General features: G+C 42.1%; 1 protein-coding gene across 2 annotated transcripts in view; it reads left to right on the forward strand.

Moving 5' to 3' along the window:
- Positions 1-271: 271 nt before the first annotated feature.
- PMFBP1 (polyamine modulated factor 1 binding protein 1) overlaps positions 272-22,083 on the forward strand; it is a 54,750-nt gene continuing 32,938 nt past the window's right edge. Inside the window, exons 1-5 of one of the 2 annotated variants that reach the window (XM_025370954.1) lie at positions 272-473; positions 1,257-1,328; positions 7,513-7,665; positions 17,935-18,183; positions 21,553-21,774. In XM_025370954.1, the coding sequence (XP_025226739.1) occupies positions 1,317-1,328; positions 7,513-7,665; positions 17,935-18,183; positions 21,553-21,774 (636 nt within the window). In that variant the 5' untranslated portion in view covers positions 272-473; positions 1,257-1,316. The remainder of the gene's footprint in view (positions 474-1,256; positions 1,329-7,512; positions 7,666-17,934; positions 18,184-21,552; positions 21,775-22,083) is intronic. The other variant, XM_025370955.1, reaches the window with a different exon arrangement.

A 22,083-nucleotide genomic window follows, 5' to 3' on the forward strand; every position in this document is an offset into this window, starting at 1 on the left:
CTTCCACTTTAAGAACCAGCAGGTGATTCACCAAGTTCCCTTTCTGCTACCATGGCAACAGGCAACATACTGGATAATAGAAGTTCCACCAGCTGAGGACTACGAGGAGACTGAGGACGATGTGGAGCAGAGCCCCAGCTGACTCGTAAAGGACATGTAGCAAGAGTAAAAAATAAACCTTCACGGTTGTAAGCCACTGAGACTTGGGGGTTGTTTGTTGCTACACCATCACCTAGCCTGTCCCCACCAGGTGAGCCTGAGCCACACCTCCATTCCCACGACACACCTCTGTGCATGAAGACTTCAGAGGGTACACAATGCAGGAAATCAGAATTCAGCTCCATAAAACATTCCACATTCCACATATCACCAACATTCTTTCTTCCTCTTGGCTTATATTAGGGATAGGGGATGTGGTTTATTACAAAGGATGAGTATTTTAATAGCTTCTTATTCCTTGAGCTATTCTGCAGGTAAGTTCCTGGTGGAAATTCCTCTATTCTTAGGGTTAAAAACAGAATGAATGAGATAATTTTAATAAGCTCAGTGCATTATGACCTCAAATGCATCATCCTGTACTTACACACACATACATGTGCAAAGACCTTTGGTTTCCTTGGAGGCTTTCTAGCTAGATAAGTCTCAGCACTTCACACGTTTCCTAACTTTATGAGCATCAACATTATAACAAGCTGATGCTTAAAAAACATCACATCATCAGATATTTCATATGAATAGTTACAAAATTAATGGAAGCTCCTCATAGAGTAGTAAGAGAGCCTCTGTGACCTTGGGTAAGTCACTTAGCCTCTCTGGGCCTCAGTTTCCTTGTCTATAAATGAGGATAGTAGTAGTCCCTGCCTCCCAGGGTTCATGTGAGAATGAAGTTGGGTCATGCACATCATGTCTGGTTCATAGTAAGTACATAATGTTAACTATATCTGAGCCATAGAGTACATAGAAATCCAAAAAGTAAACTCGATTCAGACTTTTTGCTTTCCAAGAAGGGTGAATTCAGAAACCGTTTGGTTCACCAAGTAGTGGTTTTCTGGAAAAGATGTAAAACCATGGTCCTACCATCTGGAGGTTTTAACACACTTTTGAAAACACAAACAGATGGGTAGGCAAGTGGGTATTGCTAACAGTTCGAGAAAATTTTCCAAACCTCTTGCTGAGGGCCTAGATCCAGCTGGGAAAATCTTTAAAGGGCAGGCTCATTTATACTTTTTCCATCTTAAATACTTGGACTTTTTCAGGTTTATAACAAAGCTCAGAAAATACTAAAGGTTAAAGGAGAACTGAGAGCTGCCAAGGAAATGAAAGATGAGGTAAGGCTCCTAACTCCTCTTCATACGTGGAGTTGAATATTCATTACAAGGGACTTTTTTTCATGTTTTATTATTCAAAATTCCAGTAATAAGCATCGCAAAATATCATGGACAGAGGTGGGCAGCAGAGCATCGTGTTTAAGAGCCCAGACTCGAGCTTGGTGGGTCTGGGTCCATATCTATCAGCAGTATGATACTGAGTTTTTTGCCTACTTTAAGTTTCCTTTGCTTTATCTAGAAAATATGAATGATGATCACCTATTCCAAAGACTTGGTATGAGGATTAGCAAAGTTAGTGCATGTAGAAAGCACTTAATTGATATTAACTATTGTTGCTAACATTCTATCTTTATCTGGAATGATATGAAAATGGAGTGTCTGATTAGTTTAATCTTTTGGTCAAACTGTGTTTATGGGGTCAGGCGCAGTGACTCAAACCTGTAATCCCAGCACTTTGGGAAGCCAAGGCAGGAGGATCACTTGAGCCCCAGAGTTTAAGACCAGCCTGGGCAACACGGTAAAACCCCTGTCTCTACAAAAAAAAAAGATTAGCCAGGTGTGGTGGCATGCCCTTTTGGTCCCAGCCACTCAGGAGGCTGAGGCAAGTGGATCACTTGAGCCTGGGAGGTTGAAGCTGCAGTGAGCCGTGATCACACCAGTGCATTCCAGCTGGGGCGACAAAGACCCTGTCTCAAAAACAACAACAACAGCAACAAACTATGTTTATGTATGCCCTACCTTGTTTCAGAAAGGACTTAAGGGGACTGTTTTGATGAGTAAAGGATTGTCCCACGTACCATATGCTTTTTAACAGACCTCCTACCAGGTGAGCAGATTCTGAAACAGGCAGTCCACTCCTTTCCTGCCGCATTACTGGAGCCATACAGAACTTGATACCAGTTCTGTGGGGAACAAGGATCTGTATGGATTTTCTAGAAGGCTGTTTCTTCATTTAACTTATATCTTTGGATCTCCTTCAATGTGCCAGGCATTCATTGTTCTAGGAGCTGGGAATAAAGCAGTGAACAAAATAGACAAAGATCCCTACTCTCATGGAGCTTACCTTCTTGGTAGAATAATTTCTCAAATGATATGATAGTGAAAAGTCTGTGAAAATTGCCCGGGTGCCAATAAAAATAAGCCCACGTTCCATAGGTGGCTGATCTCCACCATATGTCATGTGTATCCTACACTGTATACTTACGGGGTGTGCCAATTTTTGTTTTTATGGCAAACACTAATCTAGCCTTCCATGATATGTGTCAGACAGTGTTCTAAGTACATTGTATTTACCAATGCATTTAATCATCACAACAACCTTAAGGAAACTATAATTATCTCTATTTTATACATAGGGAAATGTAGCCACAGAAGTTAAATAACTTGTTAATGAATACACAGCTGATAAGGGAATCTCTAAGATATCTTTTTTAATTTGTTAATCTAAGTGTGTGTGTGTGTGTGTGTGTGTGTATGTGTGTTTAGCCTTCTTACATTTCATAATGTTTTCTTTTTTTAATCTTTTTTATTATACTTTAAGTTCTGGGATACATGTGCAGAATGTGCAGATTTGTTACATAGGTATACACCAATTTTTAAAGAATTTAGAACACCATAAAATACAGTCACTCTTCAGTATATGAACATAATTGGTTCTAAATGTTTGTTCACAGGCAAAACCTTGTATAAGTACCCATTCATTTCCATCATAAGTAATGCAAAAACTGTAATATTTCTATAAATGGAAAAGTCAACTGGTAATCAAGTCAGTAATATCAGTAATAGTGTTTAAAATTACTGCAGATAACTGTAAACTCTACTATTATAGAAGTAAAATGTAAAAATTCCTGAATCAATGTTATTTTTTAAGGTTTCGTGATTCTTAAGGCATGACTCTCACCATAAATTGAATGGTTGTGATATTAGTGGTGGTTAAAAGTGGTTTCCCATTGATTATTGAAGATTTGTCCTTATCCTCAGACAAATAAGATAATATCCCAAAGATGATGACCTTTATCGTGTTATTGGTTGAATCCTAAATTACTGTGGATTTTCATGTTGAAATGCCAAATCCCTGGGAATGCTGCCATTTTGAATCTTTGCAATGCTCTTGGCCTCTGAAAATGCTACTGAATCACGAGCTTCAATTTAACATTAGCTTCACCCAAGAAAAAGCTTGAGACTGTCAATACTTGGAAACCTAGAGCAAAATGTCTTCACCTGTTTTGAAATATGTGTTTGAGATACCATGCTTTTTGACAAAAGACCTATTTAATCAATACAGAAAATTTGCTTCAGTAAATAACCTATTTTCCAATAGTTATCATGAATATGGTAGCCACTGCAGTATCAGCACTCATCATTTTGCCTGTGGGTTGATAGCTGCTGCTGCTGTCATATGTTTCAAAGCAGAGTGACCAGGTTCCAACCTTATATAAGAGAAACCAGGTAACTAAGTACATGACTTATGTAAATGAAAACTCACCTGGCAGCGGAGACTGGCAGTGGAGACTTGTGATTTCAGCCATTGTTAATGACTTCAGATCCAGGACAGGATCAGATGGTGCCTGAGGGTCAACATTATGACTCTCGGTTCATCTCATGCCCCAGTAATGGTTACAGAGCTATGATTGATGAAATGTCAGATTAAATCTATCCCTATTGCATGTTGATACTCAAAAGGCATCTGCCTGGGATTTAGCCTTCATAAAGTAGATAGGATTATAAATAGTTTACAGCTAATATCTGTGTGAGATACTAGCAAGAAATTAGGTTCACTGAGACCCAAGAAACATTGGCTTTTCTGGGGTTCTGAGGTGAGCACAGCCTTTTCTAATAGCTCCCTATAATTAAAAATTGAACATGGTTCTGGAAATCACCTGATCACTCTCCCAGCATTTTTACTCCTTTTCTGATGCATCAAAACCTCTTTATAATTTGGTTTCCAGGAGTGAATGGTTAAGTTTTGTTTTCGAAAGTAAATTTCGCTTGACATCCATCAAAACATATTTGTTATTCAACTGGTTTAAGGAATGTTCAAAGAAAGATGATTTATTCCAAACCTTGTTTCATGAATGAAGACATTTTCTCAGAGACTCTGAGCCAATGCTAAATGTACAAATTAGATGAGATCATCTACATTGAAGATCCAATTCTGAACTTCTGGTGGTGCAAAAGAATTGGGCTATCAGGCCTTCTACTCAGAGGACATCCAAAACTGGAGGGAGAAAGGATATTTTTATTGGCCTGAGAGAGAGCACTTAACTTTTAATTTAGAGAAACTCAAGTGTGTATCATTGGTATTTTGTTAGTGAGCCTTCAGTGTGCTAATCTCCATGGGGAACAGTATGCTGTCAGGGTTCCTGCCTTAAGACACATATATTCAACACCAAGGCAAGAATATAGGGTATTTGGCTCTCCTGTGGAGCAGGCATCTTGTTGTCACCTAAACTGCTCATAGATGCCAAAGAAAGACAGTCCTGTGGCCAGAGTGAAGAGGTTCCTTAGGGTCCCACTTCCTGGAGAGGCTCCATACTCTATTCCCAGTGTGGTAACCACAGGAAAGGGATCCAAAGCACCAGAATCAAACTACCACTCTTTATCGAGTTAAGCATTTTGTTTCCAAGTTAGAAAACAGTGTCTGTACACCATTTTTTAAGGCCACTCTACACATATTCTCTTAAGAGAGTCGCTGGTAATTGTCTTAATGGTAATTACATGCTTGGGGCAGTTGACATCCACTGTTATTTTTCTGGAAGTGAGGAACGAAGGATGGGAGCAAGAGAGGAGGAGGGGGAGTTTTGAGATAATGAAATCCTTTTAATGACAGAGCCATGCCGTTAACCTAATTAAACTGTAAAGTGGTTAAAAAAAAATCCAGGTACTAAATGGAAATGAAGAAATAAATCAACGGAGACAGCAGCAGTTCTGGGAAACCTTCTGAATTCCGAATACTCTGACATTGCAATGTCCGATTCTTGCCGTTGTCCTCCGGCCCCCCTCGGCTTTGTGTAGGGGTCCTTTAAACTGACCTGTCCAGTAAGGCTTGATTTACGATGCCCATATCAGGTCTCCAGTTCCTCTGGGAATGTGTGTTATGCAGCTCATATATTTCAAAAGACAAACCAGTCAGTCGGATGTGATGGCAGAGCACCAGCTACAGGGTCAGGAAGAACGTGCTCTCCTGGCCCTACTGCTAACCAGATGTGAGACCTTGGGCACTGTGGCTTAGTTCCCTTCACTATTTCCATGCACCTATCCCCTGCCTACTGCGCACTTTTGCAGCTATAACTCTCTTAGAAGAATTGTCTTTAGACTACTGAAGTCACTGCCTACAGGGGCAGAGAGCTGGAAGTTCTTAGTTGCTTGTAACCCATGGGATGGCCATTGGCCATTGACTGACTGATGCTGTTTGACAGCCCAGCTTTCACTGACACCAATCGGGACAGACTCTAAGGTGTAGCTCATATTCCAGAGTTTCCTGTATGAGCAGGCTAAAATTACTGCCCACAGGATTCTCTGAAAATGTACCTGTACTTGGTTTTTACCCCTTCCCTATCCTGCTTCCCCTTCTTCCATGCTGGTTTTTCTTGGGAGTGTTTCTTTAATAGATGCCATGAATCCTCACTTAAGAACCCTCTCGGTAATCTAACCTAAGAGATAGGTACTGTATTAGTCCATTTGCACACTGCTATAAAGAACTACTGGAGGCTGAGTAATTTATCAGGAAAAGAGGTTTAACTGATTCACAGTTCCACATAGCTGGGGAGGCCTCAGGAAACTTACAATCATAGCGGAAGGCAAAAGGCAAGCAAGGCACATCTTACATGGCAGCAGGAGAGAGACAGTGAGGGGAAGCGCCACACTTTTAAACTATCAGATCTTGTAAGAACTCACTCACTATTATAAGAACAGCATGGGAGAAACCACCCCCATGACCCAATCACCTCCCACCAGGTCGCTCCCTCAACACGTGAGGATTACAGTTTGAGATGAGATGTGGGTGGGGACACAGAGCCAAACCATGTACTTACCATGAAGGAACCAGCCTCAGTTCCTAGATTTAAAACTCAGCAGCAGTAACACCTGTGCTCATGAGCGTTGTAGAAAACCAGCACAGTGACAGACTGAAGCACTACACAGGTTCACACAGGACTTCTTCCTCATTCCTTTTCACACCATTACCACCCACAACTCTGGGAGTGGAGGTGGCATCCTGGTGTGATAAAGCCCCACCCTCCTACAACAGCTCTGCACCTGCACCCCCACCCAAGTTACTATGCCCCACACACTCTATTTATATCTCAATCACTACTTTCCATCCCCATCTAGCAACAATTAGCTAATTCTTTTCACTCATAATCAAAGACAGAACTTACGCCACCAGCCCAGGGATCTCACTTTGTTCCCATTGTGAATGCCTCTAAAGAAAAGCACTTTTGGGAGGCCGAGGTGGGCAGATCACGAGGTCAGGAGATCGTGACCATCCTGGCTAACACGGTGAAACCCCATCTCTACTGAAAATATTAAAAAAATTAGCCGGGAGTGGTGGCAGGTGCCTATAGTCCCAGATACTCGGGAGGCTGAGGCAGGAGAATGGCGTGAACCCGGGAGGCAGAGCTTCCAGTGAGCAAAGACTGTGCCACTGCACTCCAGCCTGGGTGACAAAGCGAGACTCTGTCTCAAAAAAAAAGAAAAGCACTGGGTTTATAGGTGAAGGAGATCTTTTGGTAGTCTAGTGGGTAGAAGAGAAAGGTAAGAGACTTCAGAATCCTGTATCAAGCCCATCATGGATTCACTATACTTGTCTTGACAAGTTCATTTGACATCTCAATATGTTCATCAGTGGCAGAGCCATTAATATTTATAGACAGTCCACTAGGTGCCTAGAATTATTCTAGGCACTGACTTCCTCTTGAAAAACAGGGGAATTGTCTGTGGTGCACCCTCAGCAGTGTGGTGAAGATTAATTAATATAAATCAGTAATTGTCTGAATAATGCAGAGCGCTCAGACACCTGGCAATTGCAAACTGTGTAAACGTTACACAGAATGAGTAATAACAGCTAACGGTTGATGGACAAATTTCCAGCAAATTTCAAGTCTCTGTCAACCTGTTAAGTGAACGAAAGCAAGCACTTTCTTGATAGCTTATAATTGATGCTTTTGTTTTTCTGGCTGCCTAGGCGGGGGAGAGAGACAGAGAAGTGAGCAGCCTGAACAGCAAGCTGTTAAGCCTGCAAGTTGACATCAAGAATCTGCACGATGTCTGCAAGAGACAGAGGAAGACCTTGCAGGACAATCAGCTCTGCATGGAGGAGGCAATGAACAGCAGCCACGTAAGGGACTTGGCAGCGGCCGCTCACCCCTGCTCCCTCAACTTCTGCCTCTCTTCCCTTGGGCGGGGATAATAGAAAGTTCTAGCCGGGCGCGGTGGCTCAAGCCTGTAATCCCAGCACTTTGGGAGGCCGAGACGGGCGGATCACGAGGTCAGGAGATCGAGACCATCCTGGCTGACATGGTGAAACCCCGTCTCTACTAAAAAATACAAAAACCTAGCCGGGCGAGGTGGCGGGCGCCTGTAGTCCCAGCTACTCCGGAGGCTGAGGCAGGAGAATGGCGTAAACCCGGGAGGTGGAGCTTGCAGTGAGCTGAGATCCGGCCACTGCACTCCAGCCTGGGCGACAGAGCGAGACTCCGTCTCAAAAAAAAAAAAAAAAAAAAATAGAAAGTTCTTCCACTGCTCATTCAAGAGTACTTATTGAGCAAGCAATGAGAGAGAATTAAGAGAATTAAACACGCACACCCCAACACACATACGCACGGAAAATGCCATTCCTGCATTTTTCCATCTATCTCCAAGGTCATGTACATCCTAGGCACAATGTTTTCCTTATCGGGCCTTTCACACCTGTATTTACAACCCGTTGCCCTGAAAATATCAGATCATAGTGATACATGGGGAGCAGCATCTGCTATGGATCTCAGACAAACTTCTAAGTCAACCATGAAAATAAAAACCATCGCACCTGCTCCAAGGTATCAGTGTGCATCGGGGTAGCAGGGGATCTTTATTGCTGCACCTGTGTCTTACTGCCTGTAAGCTTTTCTTCTGGATGCAGGAACCTGATAATAGGACAAGCTCAGTTTCTCAAGAGTTAATGCCTCTAGAAGCAACCTTCAAGCAATGTCAGATGAGGAGGTGGTAGATTCCATCTCCCACCTTCCTTTCTCCCTCGTCAGAGGTAACCCAAGGCATGCTGTCTCACAGCCTTCCTCAATGCACCTGAGCCCAGTTGCTCACAGTGATACCTGACTTGATGACACACCTTTTTTTTTTTAACCCAATGTTGTTGTTGTTGTTGTTGTTACATTAGTAAGTTCTTTAGCGGTGATTTGTGAGATTTTGGTGCACCCATCACCCAAGCAGTATACACTGAATCCAATTTGTAGTCTTTTATCCCTCACCACCCCCAACCTTTCCCCAGAGTCCCCAAAGTTCATTGTTTCACTCTTATGCTTTTGCATCCTCATAGCTTAGCTCCCACTTACAAGTGAGAACATATGATGTTTGGTTTCCCATTCCTGAGTTACTTCACTTAGAATAATAGTCTCCAATTCCATCCAGGTCGCTGCAAATGCCATTAATTCATTCCTTTTTATGGCTGAGTCGTATTCCATTGTATATATATACCACATGCAAAAATATGGAACCAGCCAAATGCCCATCAATCAATGAGTGGACACACCTTTTATCTGCTTCCTTCCCTTCCTTCAGTCTCCCACTCCCCAGCCAGAGTTTACTAAGACCACCTCCCACATCAACTACTACTTGACCCTCAGTTCCTTGTCACAGAGCCTGCTTTCAGGGGTGCCCAAGCCAAGACACTCAGTAGCGCTGATCCTACGCATGTGTGAACATGCAGACCTCCTGGCATGAGCATCTTTCTTGAGACTGTGATTTTGGACTAATACTTATCTAGAGTCTAGGCTGTTCATCAGCTGAGGTAATTTCATTTCAGCCTGAGGTTTGCATTCTTTGGAAGCTCTAAATCTAAGGTCTTTAAGTCAGTCTCTAAATTTATCCACACAAGCTGGGGAGCCAGCTGGGAGATATTTTCCCACAGCTCTCTAAACACTGGGTTTCCAAGAATTCTTTACTTGTGGTCTTCATTTCCATTTAGTGACTTGAGTTCTTGGTAAACAGAAAGCAGGTCCTGGCTGCACAGACCTGTTGCTGGACACCCAAAGTTAGCCTCTGGGAGGCTGTGAAGCCGCCACCGTGTTTTTCACTGTTGGTGGTCAAGGATCTGGCCTCTTTTCATTGCGTCTGTAAGAGTTCTCCCAGGACTTACCGCCTCACTATTGAAACCACAAACTGTTCCTCTGCAATGCCCTAGAAATACTACCAACAAAGCATTTCTACTTCATCTTCTAAGCATTGCTTTCCTCAGGAAGCCACAAATAGAGAAAAATCCACTGGTTTCCTAAATGGATCTCAGGAAGAAGATTATCATAATTTACTTCTTTCTAAATATTAACATTTTAGGATATTTTCACCATTGCTGTCATGAGTTTACTTATTCCCCCAGTCAGGAAAAGCCATGTGGCTTATAAATGTACCTGGCAACTTGGAAGGAGAAAGGTATTAAATTGCATTTTATTATTCTAATTGCCCAGAAGAAGGTCTAACAGCTTGAAACAAGCTTTAAAGCGGGCTCTTTTTTCCCCTAGCACTTAGTGCAGAATTTAAATAGCAGACTACGCATACAGATACACAATTAGATGTAGACTTACACTCATCCGCCCAGAAAATCCCTTTAAGATCTGCCTTCCACATGGAAATGTAATATGGGAACAAAAGGGAAACCAGGACTTTCTGAAATTCTGACTACCCTCTAACAAGGAGCTGGGGAAATAAGCAGGAGGTCAGAGTTTACGACCACAATTATGCAAAAAGATTAAAATATTACATTAGATGTTATGTATAACAAAAGGAGTGGCAGGGAAGGGGTGAGTGATATGACCTTGCAAATCAAAACTACGTTATGCTCCCAATCCCAGGAACAGAGCAGGAAATAGGGCGAAGCAAATGGGATGGCTAAGGTGCAAAATTCATGGGCACAAGTTCTTCAGGTGCCAACCTGCATGTGCTCCACCCTGAGACTGAGTGCCTCCTTAAAATTTGCAACTCACTTGCCTCACCGTAGTCCTGGGCCTGCCCAGGAATCAAAAGAGAATCTCAATTAATGTGAAAGGAGAAAAGAACAACAGAGATATCATAATAAAATGATCAAACCAGAAAAGAAAGGGCCTTTTGAGCAATTTTCCCAGGCTCCATTCTCTGATGGTGGCATAGGGTGCATGCCCTGATATTCAGTAGAGCTCAGATTGCCAAACTCGTCTTTGAAGTGTACAGAGGACACTATTTTTAGCATAAAACTATATAAGGCGAGTTTGATTCCTGCGGATAAAAGTAATTTGTTGAAGATGTAAAGTTAGTAGAATCTTGATGGGCATTATTACACAGTATCATTTTGAATCATTGGGAATGGAAAAAAAATATTTCACTGAATCTTCTAAATGCAATGTGAAATCCTGGATTGGATATTGGAACAGAGAAAACACATTAGTGGAAAAACTGGTGAAATCCAATAAAGTATAGTTCACAGTAATCTTCCAACATTAATTTCTTAGTTTAGACAAATGTACCCAGTTATTTAAGAAGTTTGCCTTAGGGAAAGCTGTATGAAGAATATATGGGAACTCTCTGGGCTACTTTTGCAATTTTTCTGTAAATCAAAAATTATTCTAAAATACTTTTTTTCAAGTGAATCTCAGGCAAGCAGAAGTCACTAGTGAGAAGAATGTCTACATCAGAAAGATGCATCTAAAATTCATGTCACTTAAACATACAGTTCTCTGCTCTACTAGTACAAGGAAGTACAAGAAATGCAATTTGTAGAAGACATTAAAAGTAACAGATAAGTCCGGGCGCGGTGGCTCACGCCTGTAATCCCAGCACTTTGGGAGGCTGAGGCGGGTGGATCACCTAAGGTCAGGAGCTCGAGACCAGCCTGGCCAACATGACGAAACCCCATCTCTACTAAAAATGCAAAACTTAGCCAGGAATGGTAGCAGGCGCCTATAGTCCCAGCCACTTGGGAGGCTGAGGCAGGAGAATCGCTTGAATCCGGGGCACAGAGGTTGCAGTGAGCTGACAGCATGCCACTTCACTCCAGCCTCAGCAACAGAGTGAGACTCCATCTCAAAAAAAAAAAAAAAAAAAAAGCAGATAAACCTCTCCAGTGATATAAGGCTAAACCAGAGTTCAAAGGAAATATCTCACTTACCTCAAAGTTAGGAAAAGAAGTTCATGACAATGACTGAAAAAGTAAGTTAGTCCTCATCTGTGCTAATGGTTGCTGCTGCTACGTCGTGAACAAGGAGAAACTGATTCAAAAGCCAAATAATTCCTCATGCAATTCAGCTGAAAGTTTGCAGACTTCCTATATTGTTCTATGGACCTCAACACCAAGAATACCTATCACAAATTTAGTAGATCATGCTGTATCAAAAGGTCAAATATGAAGCACTTAGAATTTTTCAGCTATACAAATGTATTCTCTGGTTCTGCTGTGGCCCAGACAGTGTTAACTTCTTTTTTCTATTGTGGATTTTAGTCCCCTCCCCAGGAAATTAATTCAGTTTGATGTGCAAGTCTTAAGTTTCTCAATAAAGAAAAAAATCTCCATTAAAAAAAGATAGTGAGACTTTTTGGTTCTTAAATGAAAAAAAAAATCATTAGGGATTCGGTTATCAGAACAATGCCAACCTAGTCAGCGCAAACTAGAACAGGGAACAAAATGGTTAAAAAGTATTTTGAAAAGCCAGCTTTAGGCAAATCAGCAGGGCCTGATGACATACTTCGAAGAGTACTTAAGGAATTGGCAGGTGTTATTACATAGCTGCTAGTGATTATTTTTGAGAACTCAAAAGGATAAAGAAAGTCCCTGTAGACTGAAAAAGGGTAAATGAAGTGCTCATCTTTTTAAAAAGGGAAAAAGGACAATCCTGGTAATTATAGACCTGTCAGCTTAACTTCAGTACAAGGAAAATACAGAACTTAACATCAATCAATTAGCATCAACTTGAAAAGCACAAAGTATTGGGTGGAAATCAACGTGACTTTTCAAAAGGCAAATCATGCCAGGCCAATTAATTTCCTTCTGTGATCAAGTGGCCACATAGGCAAGGAAGGAGCAATAGCTATAATCTCTTTGACCATAAGTAGGGCTGAAAGGTTGACTAAATATGGGAACAGGTTCCTATGGACAGCCAGCAGTCCCCATCTTTTCAAGCAGCTGAGACCTGGATAGAAATCCAGCTGAGAAACCTGGTAGACCAGATGGCCTCCAGAATCGCATCTCATTCCAGATGGTCATTTTAAGAACTAGTCTCACCTCTGTAAGAACTAGTCTTTCAACATGCTTATTTTCTTCAGATCTCAGTTTAAAAGTCAAAGAAGACTCTAATAAAATATCTGCATCTTCATTAGAAAGAATGTTTAAAAAAAAAAAAAGACAAAGAAGCAATAAGAAATAAGTTGGTGCCTTTGTGATACTGCTCTTCAGCACATTTGTAAGTGAAGTGTAGGCTTAATCCATAGTGTGTCATTTTCTATTCCTTTAGAGTTTAGAAAAATAAACTTTTGAATGCATAAGGATAAATAAGTAGAAATGTAATAGGTCTCAAATAAGTCTAGGCATTTCTCCAAGTCTTTGAAATTTGATTCCTCTAAACCCATTGATATCTATAGTGTGCAAATGTTTAAAATTCCTATCCAAAGAACTCTAGTTTCTCTGCAGATAGAAGCAGTCCTTGGATCTTTATAACCAGGCAAATTAGGCTGGGTGCTATATTTGTCCTGTGCTGGAAGAGTTGCGTGAACTTTCATCATCTGGCTAGCCCATCATGTTGCCTCAGACCAAAATTAAACCCAGAAGATTCAAGACGACCTCTCGGGAAAATAAAGCATTGACATCTCACCAGTATCCATGCCAGACTGCTAAGCTTTATACACAACATTTAGGAAAGATGTTTATTTCCCACAGGAAGCTTTAAGGCCAGAGAGCAATTCTAAACACACCTAAGTATAGATGGGTGTACCAGGTACCAGAGGGGAAGCCCTAAAGAGAGAGAGAGTTTGACTTCTTTTAAAAGAAGAGCATTTCTCTCATTCTTCTGGGCAGTGAAGAAAAAATAGGGACATGGAAGGAAAGAGAAGCAAAGAATGAATATACAACGGGAGACCACGGTTAGTTTTCAGCAGGGTTATACACACTCAGCAGTGGACAGATGCTTAATAAAAAGCAAAATAAAAAGGATTTTGGCAAAATCTGATAAAGATTTTTTTGGAGACAGTATCTTGCTCTGTTGCCCAGGCTGGAGTGCAGTGGTGTGATCGTAGCTCACTGAAGCCTCGAACTCCAGAGCTCAAGTGATTCTCTCGCCTCAGCCTCTCAAGTAGCTGGGACTACAGGCACGTGCCAACATGCATGGCTAATTTTTTTATTTTTTATTTTTTGTAGTAATGGGGGTCTCGCTATGTTGCCCAGGCTGGTCTTGAACTCCTCATCTCAAGCCATCCACCCACTTTGGCCTCCCAAAGTGCTGGGATTATAGGGGTGAGCCACCATGCCTGGCCTGATAAGAATTTTATTGGATATATACTAAAATAAGCCCTTCTGAATTAACCTTACCCCAGATGTTCACTCCTTTGCATTAATTCTGTCCATGTTAAGTACTTATTTGTGATCATGTTTTTTCCAGGGAGCTCCCCACCCTGTTAACTTACTATATAAGCAGGAGGACTCAGGCTCTTCAGAAGCCCCTGTATCCATGCATGTGCACGTACACACAGACATGAGCACACCACACACGCTACTCCCAACTCTCTTCTCTCCACACCTCATTCACAGATGAGTTGTGAGACTAGCAGTGTTCTTATCTTGAAAAGAATGAAAGCCCTAAACAACAACATTTAATATAAATGCTGGCAATTATAGCTACACAAAGTAAATACAAAATTTAGCTTTGTTCAGCTTAGAAAAGAGGTCTCATCAACTTTCCCCTAGTCACATACACTGGATTCAGGCCAAGCATTCAGCGTGTCTTTGCCTAGGATTTCTTTTGCCTGGTGACCACAGTGGGTCCATTTTCTCTGTCTGTCTTCTTAATTCTGAGGCACTTAGGATGAGACACTTCCACTAGAGCTTGGAAAGCATCATTCAGATTGTACTGACACAATCAGCTATCATCTTTCTGGTTCTGGACTGGGTTGAGCCTCCTTTACCTTCTCTGTGCTGCCACCACCACTCTCAGTAGAGGTTTTTTGTCTTTCAGGTTCCAGCTCTTACTGAATTAATCTCATTAAAATTCCATCTCCCCAGTTACTCAGACCAAAACCCTGGCATCATCTGTTATGGATGACCATCATGTCCCATCATCCAACCTGTAACCCAGCAGCAACTCCTGTGTCCTGTCATTTCAAGATACATCTAGAACGCAACCACTTCTCCCACCCTCCATTGCTACCGTCTTGGTCCACGCCATCATCCTTTGTCTGGATTATTGCAGTAGCCTCGTACCTGGTCTTTCTGCTTCTGTCTTTGCCTGCCTAGAGTTGATTTCCGATAAACAGCCATTGTGTCCTTCATAAAAGCTCAGGGAGATCATGCTGCTCCTCTGCTCAGTACCCTCCAAAGGTCTTTCATCTCCCTGAAAGAAGGTAAAGTCTCGAGAATGGCTATACAGTCCTAAAGACCTCACTTTCTTTTCCTATCTCACTCCATCAGGTACAACTTTCCCCCTTACTGTCTCTGCTCCAGCAGAAAAAAAAGTGGCTGCAACCTCTGGGGCTCCTCAAATATCACCAGGCATGCGTCCACCTCCAGGGCCATCTCTCCCTAGAGCATTCCAGATGCCGTCTTTTGCCTCCTTCAAGTTTTGGGTTAAATGTAGCTTCTCAGTTTGGTCCTCCATGCAAACATTTAATTCAAAAATACAACCTCCTCCATCCTGGCATTCCTCATCCTCCTCCCCTGTTTCACTCTTCCCGATTGCGTTTTGTCCTTCTAATACACTACGTATATACTTGCTTAGTTTTCTCTCTCCCCATATTAGATGCAAACTCCACAAAGTTGGGATTTGCCTGTTTTATATAATGCTATATCCCCATTAGCTAGTGTAGTTCTTGATATAGTAGGTGTACCACATTATTTGCTGAGCACATTAATTAAATGAAAGTATCATACCCACACAAAGGCTAGTATGGTTAATGTTCATAGGAGCAGTATTCATAATTGCCAAAAACTTAAATAACCCAAATATCCATCAACTGGTGAACAGATAAACCAAATGAGACAGAGTCTCACTCTGTCACCCAGGCTGGAGTGCAGTGGCGTGATCTCAGCTCACTGCAAGCTCTGCCTCCCGGGTTCACGCCATTCTCCTGCCTCAGCCTCCTGAGTAGCTGGAACTACAGGCGCCCACCACCACGCCCGGCTAATTATTTTGTATTTTTAGCAGAGACGGGGTTTCACTGTGTTAGCCAGGATGTTCTCAATCTCCTGACCTCGTGATCCATCTGCCTCGGCCTCCCAAAGTGCTGGGATTACAGGCATGAGCCACCGCACCCGGCCTCAAATACTGATTCTTGCTGCAACCTGGACAAACCTCAAAAATATTACGCAGCCAGGCACAGTGACTCACACCTGTAATCCCAGCACTTTGGGAGGTCAAGGCGGGCACATCACATGAGCTTAGGAGTTTGAGACCATCCTGGCCAGCATGGCAAAACCCCATCTCTACTAAAAATACAAAAATTAGCTGGGTGTGGTGGTGCATGCCTGTAATTCCAGCTACTCGGGAGACTGAGGCATGAGAATCGCTTGAACCAGGGAGGTGGAGGTTGCAGCGAGCCAAGATCACACCACTACACTCCAGCCCAGGTGACAGAGACTCTGTCTCAAAATAAAAAATAAAATATATATATATATATATATATGCTAAATTAAAGAAGCCAAAAAATGACATATTATACAATTCCATGTGTGAAACATCTAGAAAAGGCGGAAAATCCATAGAGGCAGAAAGCAGATTTGTGGTTGCCTGGAGCTGGAGGAAGGAGCAAGAGTGACTGAAAATGGGCATGAGGAAATTTGGGGGGTTGATAGAAATGTTCTAAAACTGGATTGTAATGATGGTCACACAGTTCTATAAGTTTATTACAAGTCATTGAATTGCACACTTAACAATGGTTGCATTTCATGATATGCAAAGTATACCTCAATAAATCTGTTTTCAAAAAGTTAATTTAAAAATTGGAAAGCCACTGTATTAGAAGTACTCTGTTAATGAGGCCAATGCCACAGGCTCAAACACTTGGAAGCCAATGAGATTGCTTGGACTCTATTTTCATTTCTTTCGTTCAATACATAGGTGTGTATGAATCTATAATCTAGGCCCCATAAGAGCGGACATGGCCCTGCCCTCCAGGAGTTTATAATCTAATTAGAAGTTAAAATGCACAGAAATAATTACAGACAGAATACAGAATACCGCATTAAGGACATGCTAGCAAAGTCTGTGGTACTGGTGCAAAGACAACTTTGCAGGGAAAAAACAGGAAGGAGAGCAGGATTTAAACAGAATCTTAAAGAATGAGTAGGAAGAAAATAAGCAGGGTTGGATGCTAAGGACTGCCCACAGGCTACCCTCTTTATCCACCTTTTCCTCACATGTCATTGTCATAAGGGATGCTGGAAAGTATAGGAAATATAGAAGCATCAGCAACACAGGGATGTGTCCTACCAGCAGAATACCTGGTACAACCTAGGTGCTTAGCCTGTGTCTATTGAGTGAATTAATGGATGAAGAATGAATGAATGAAAATGTAGGATAAGACTAGCAGCATTTCAGGTAGATTGTGGATTAGCAAGAAGAGATCACACATACACACACACACACACACACACACACACACAGAGTCAGCATCTACAAGGTCACATCTTCCTTCAGGAGAAGGAGACAGAGTCAGTGCCCAGATGTACCTGAACAATATCTCTGGCTCTCATTTTTCAGCATTTCAAAATCCCCAAGAACTCACCATTGACTCATTGCAATGCTCCTTTACCCAGGTGTTTTTAATACCAAGTTTAGTCCAAGAACCATGGCCAGAAATCCATTTCCTTCCAAGTCACTAGTGTTATCTTTATATGGGAAGGCAACACCTGAGCATATTATTACACATATCTCTCTAGGTCCTTTATGTGTATATTTTTTTCTTCTGACCTAAATAATACGATTTTGGTGGATAAGAACCATTTTTTTTCTTCTATTGAATTCGTCTTACTGAGTGGGAATACTAAGTGATACGTTTCCTTGTGAATAGAGTGAAATGTTAATAAGTTCTCTGTAGATGAAGAGATAAAAAGATGGATAGATGGATGTGAATGACTGAACAAATGAAAACAATCCTGGAATGAATATACATCCTGAGTGATGACCTTTTAAAGCCTTTTGTGTATTTCCTGTCTCTATTGTAGAACAAGAAGCAAGCACAGGCATTAGCATTCGAGGAGTCAGAGATGGAATTTGGGTCCAGTAAACAGTGTCATCTGAGGCAACTCCAGCAACTGAAGAAAAAATTGCTGGCCCTTCAACAAGAACTGGAGTTTCGCACAGAGGAGTTGCAGACTTCTTACTGTTCTCTCCGCCAGTATCAGTCCATCCTAGAAAAGCAGACTTCTGACCTGGTTCTTCTGCACCATCACTGCAAACTGAAAGAAGATGAGGTATAGAAAGATTAACCATGGAAATACCCCACATTCTTAGCTACCTGCAGAAATCAGACCAAGCCCACTAGAAAGCAGATGTTGGACTTAGGAGAGCTTTGCAACATCTCAAGCAGGTTTTATAAACTTTCCCCTTTAATTCTTGATCTTTTTGAAGCTGAGCAGAAGGAAACTAAACTGAATGGTGTAACTGGGTGAGATCTCCAGTATTCATGCATGTGGAATATGTGGAATGTGTGTGCAGGCGTGTGTGTGTGTATGTGTGTGTGTGTGTGTGTGTGTGTATAAGCCCATCTTCTGCATTCTATTACCATTGCAATTTAAATGCAAAAGACTGTGGGTCTCTGAGGGTTATAAAAGAGGTATAAGGTCCATTAAATCCACCATTTTTAGAAAAATAAGGTCTTGATAATATATAAATTCCTGGCACCTGCACACTAGATAAGATAACCAGACGTTGACGTTGACTGGGAGTCAATCATTGAGAGTACCAAATAATTGTTTCAGACTGGAGTTTTAGATCATATAGAGTTCACTTAAGTATATTCAGGGCATTAATTCCCATTCATGTTCTAGGGTGGTATTTTCTAAGCCAAAGAGTAGCATCCTTGCAGAATCCCAGGTAAATTGCAAGGACCCAAAGCTGCAGCACTAAAACCACTTGAGCAGTGACAGCACTAGCTGCAGTAAACCATGGGTTCTACGTGATGGGACAGACATACTCCTCCATCCTGGGGTTTCCCCTGGCATTTTCTTTCTTTAGATTTAAAGATAAAATTTCAAGGAGTTAGGTTCTATTTGAAGGACAGAGAAGAAAAAAAATTTCAAAGAGTGTTTTGGAGGGTGCTCTTGCTTAAGGACTAACTTTAAAGACTTTAGGAGCAACCTTAAAGACCATAAACTTTTTTAAAAGGGAATATTGTCACCTAGTGAAAATTTGCTGAAAAGAATTGAGAGTGGGAGGAACAGAGAAAGGTTATTCTAACCCTACAAATATAATCTGTGACTAAGCCTGTGCACACACACATACTTTTAAAAAGACAGTGCAAGGCTGTGTTAAAACTTACTGGTTCAGTACAACTTAAAGAAAAGGGTCCAGCCTGGATCAAGCGACCCTGAATGAGTTAGGATTCTATTTAGCAGCATATAACAGAAAATGAATAAGCTAGTTTACTTCTGTGTCATATTTAAAAAGGTCAGAGACAGGTGGTCTGTTGCTGTTATGCCAACTGCATGTGTCATCAGGTCTAAGGGTCTATCCTTGGGTTCCATCATCATCAGCTCAGGGCTTCCATTCTCTAAGTCACCTGAGGTGCCTCCTGGAGCTCCAACCGTCACATCCTTTTTTTTTTTTTTTGAGACAAAGTCTCACTCTGTCGCCCAGGCTGAGGTGCATTGGCCCAATCTCGGCTCACTGCAACCTCTGCCTCCCGAGTTCAAGTGACTCTCCTGCCTCAGCCTCCTGAGTAGCTGGGATTACAGGCACATGCCACCACGCCGGGCTAATTTTTGTATTTTTAGTAAAGATGGGGTTTCACCATGTTGGCCAGGCTGGTCTTGAACTCTTGACCTCGGGTGATCCACCCATCTTGGCCTCCCAAAGTGCTGGGATTACAGGCGTGAGCCACCATACTCAGCCACATCCTTGTTCCAAATAATCCAGATAAATGGGCAGGGGACCAGGTGACAAGGGTGGAAAGGAAAGGCACACTCCCCTCCTTTTAAGGACACTTTCCGGAAGCCACAACACCTTCACTTAAATATCACTGGCCAGAATTAGTCACGCGGCAACAGCTACTTTCTAGGAAGCCTAGGAAATGTGGTGTTTTGGGAGGTGCGTTGCTGCCCCCAGTAGAGTCAAGGCTCAATTACTAAGGAAGAGCGGGAGAATAGATATGGGACCCAGCAAACAACAGTCACTGTCAAAGATCCCAAACCGAGAAAGCACTGAGAAAATGATTTTAGACATTCTGCCAAGTTCCCCCAATGTCTTGTTGCACAGCCTCATCAAACTTCTGTCTAAGGTTGGGTTCACTCAACAGCAGACCCTAAAACAAGGATATAAATACAAGTAACTAATTCCGGAGGTGATTCCTGCAAGCACACGAGCAAGTGAGTCAAAGAAGGACCGGACGCCCATAAAGAACATTGGTATTGAACAGACTGCTTGCTTGGTCCCTCAGGGGAACTCTGGCAGATAGTGTAGGACATGCCTCAGAGTGAACCCAACACACTCCAGTCACTGGTTGAGGGCTGCTCCTGAGGGTGTTAACTCCCCAGCGCTTCTAACCTACCCCGTCTTCCCTCTCTGGTTGAATGGGCTCCTGGTATCAGAGAAGCCCTCAGGCAGAGCTGAATATGCTTGCAATGGGAATGGGGTTAGCTTGCAAAGAAATAGCAAGTGCCTAGGGGATATGGGCTGGCCACTGATAGCTTCGGTTACAAATATTTGGATATAAAATATTCCTCTCTTCTTCTCCTTACATAGTAGATACCTTACACAAAGTTATCCTTTCCTGAGAAGAATCTCAAATGACAGGCAGCAAGTAGAATGAGCTTCAACTAATGGAACATGTTCTATCAGCATTCTGCATTGGATTATTTAAACTAATATAAAGTCATCCTTGATGACTCTTCTGCTGTTAACTCCTTCAACACATCAGATTCAAGTCATATGATTTAGCACACTCAACTACCTACAGCTGTTTATTCATTTTAACTCTTATCTCCCCAAGATTGTGAAAGTTTTAAACTCTTTGAGGAGTGAGCATATGTCTAATATGTATATATCCCCTCTGCCCTTAACACAATGCTCATGAGCTTTCAATAAATATCTGTCCGTTGGTTGACTAATTACTTGATGAGGAAGAAAATAAATCTAAATAAGGATTGTGCAAATCCCAGAGGAACTTTGGGTCATGTTCCCCACCTATCTCTTGGGAACTTTGTTGACATCGTCCTGTGTGCAGGAGGAAGTCTACATTTTCTAAGTTCAACTTCTAGAGAATGCCTGGAAAGGAAAAACTACCAGCATTTCAAGCCCTTAAAAAAACAGAGCTATAAAAATCCATTCCTCTTAGTCAACTAGCAAGTATTTACTGAGTTCCTACCACATGCTGGGCAGAATAGGAAATGGATATGGTCCCTGCCTTGAAGGAGCTTACCTCTAACTAGGCCATCTTTGTTTATTTCCAATCATTAACATCTTGACATTACATACTGTAGCTTTTAGATCTGTGCAGCCTCTCTTCTGTTCATCTGGTCTTCTGGTTTAGATACAAGACTTCTCTGCAGGGAGTCTTACAACTGCATCCCTTCCTCATTACATGCTTCCATGGGCTCAATGTGGATTTATTCCTATATCTACAGGTGATTCTCTATGAGGAGGAAATGGGAAATCACAACGAGAACACAGGGGAGAAGCTCCATTTGGCACAGGAGCAACTCGCCTTGGCCGGGGACAAGATCGCCTCCCTAGAGAGGAGCTTAAGCCTCTACAGGGATAAATACCAGTCTTCCCTGAGCAACATCGAGTTACTAGAATACCAAGTGAAGATGTTGCAGGGGGAGCTCGGCGGGATCATGGGTCAGGTAGGACTTAAGCCAGGCCATTCAATCCAGGCAAGTGGACGTGCTCCCAGGTGGTCCCCTCAGACAGTCCCAGCCTCCTCCACTGGAAACCCAAACCTTAACCCAAATGTCATTTCCTGCCCTTGATTTTGTAGCCCTCAGGTTTTGAACCTCCAGCTTTCACATATGCTGTAAGATCACTTCTTCACAATTTTGAGGCTCTTTAATTAATATAAAGAGCCACCACTTCAAATAACGCCAAAAGAGAATTACCAAATAAGCTCCAGCCCCGCTGTTCCCTGTGGGGTTGGCTGAGCCTTTGTTGAGATT

The sequence above is a fragment of the Theropithecus gelada genome, chromosome 20 (genome assembly GCF_003255815.1).
Source record: "Theropithecus gelada isolate Dixy chromosome 20, Tgel_1.0, whole genome shotgun sequence".
NCBI classification, from domain to species: domain Eukaryota; kingdom Metazoa; phylum Chordata; class Mammalia; order Primates; family Cercopithecidae; genus Theropithecus; species Theropithecus gelada.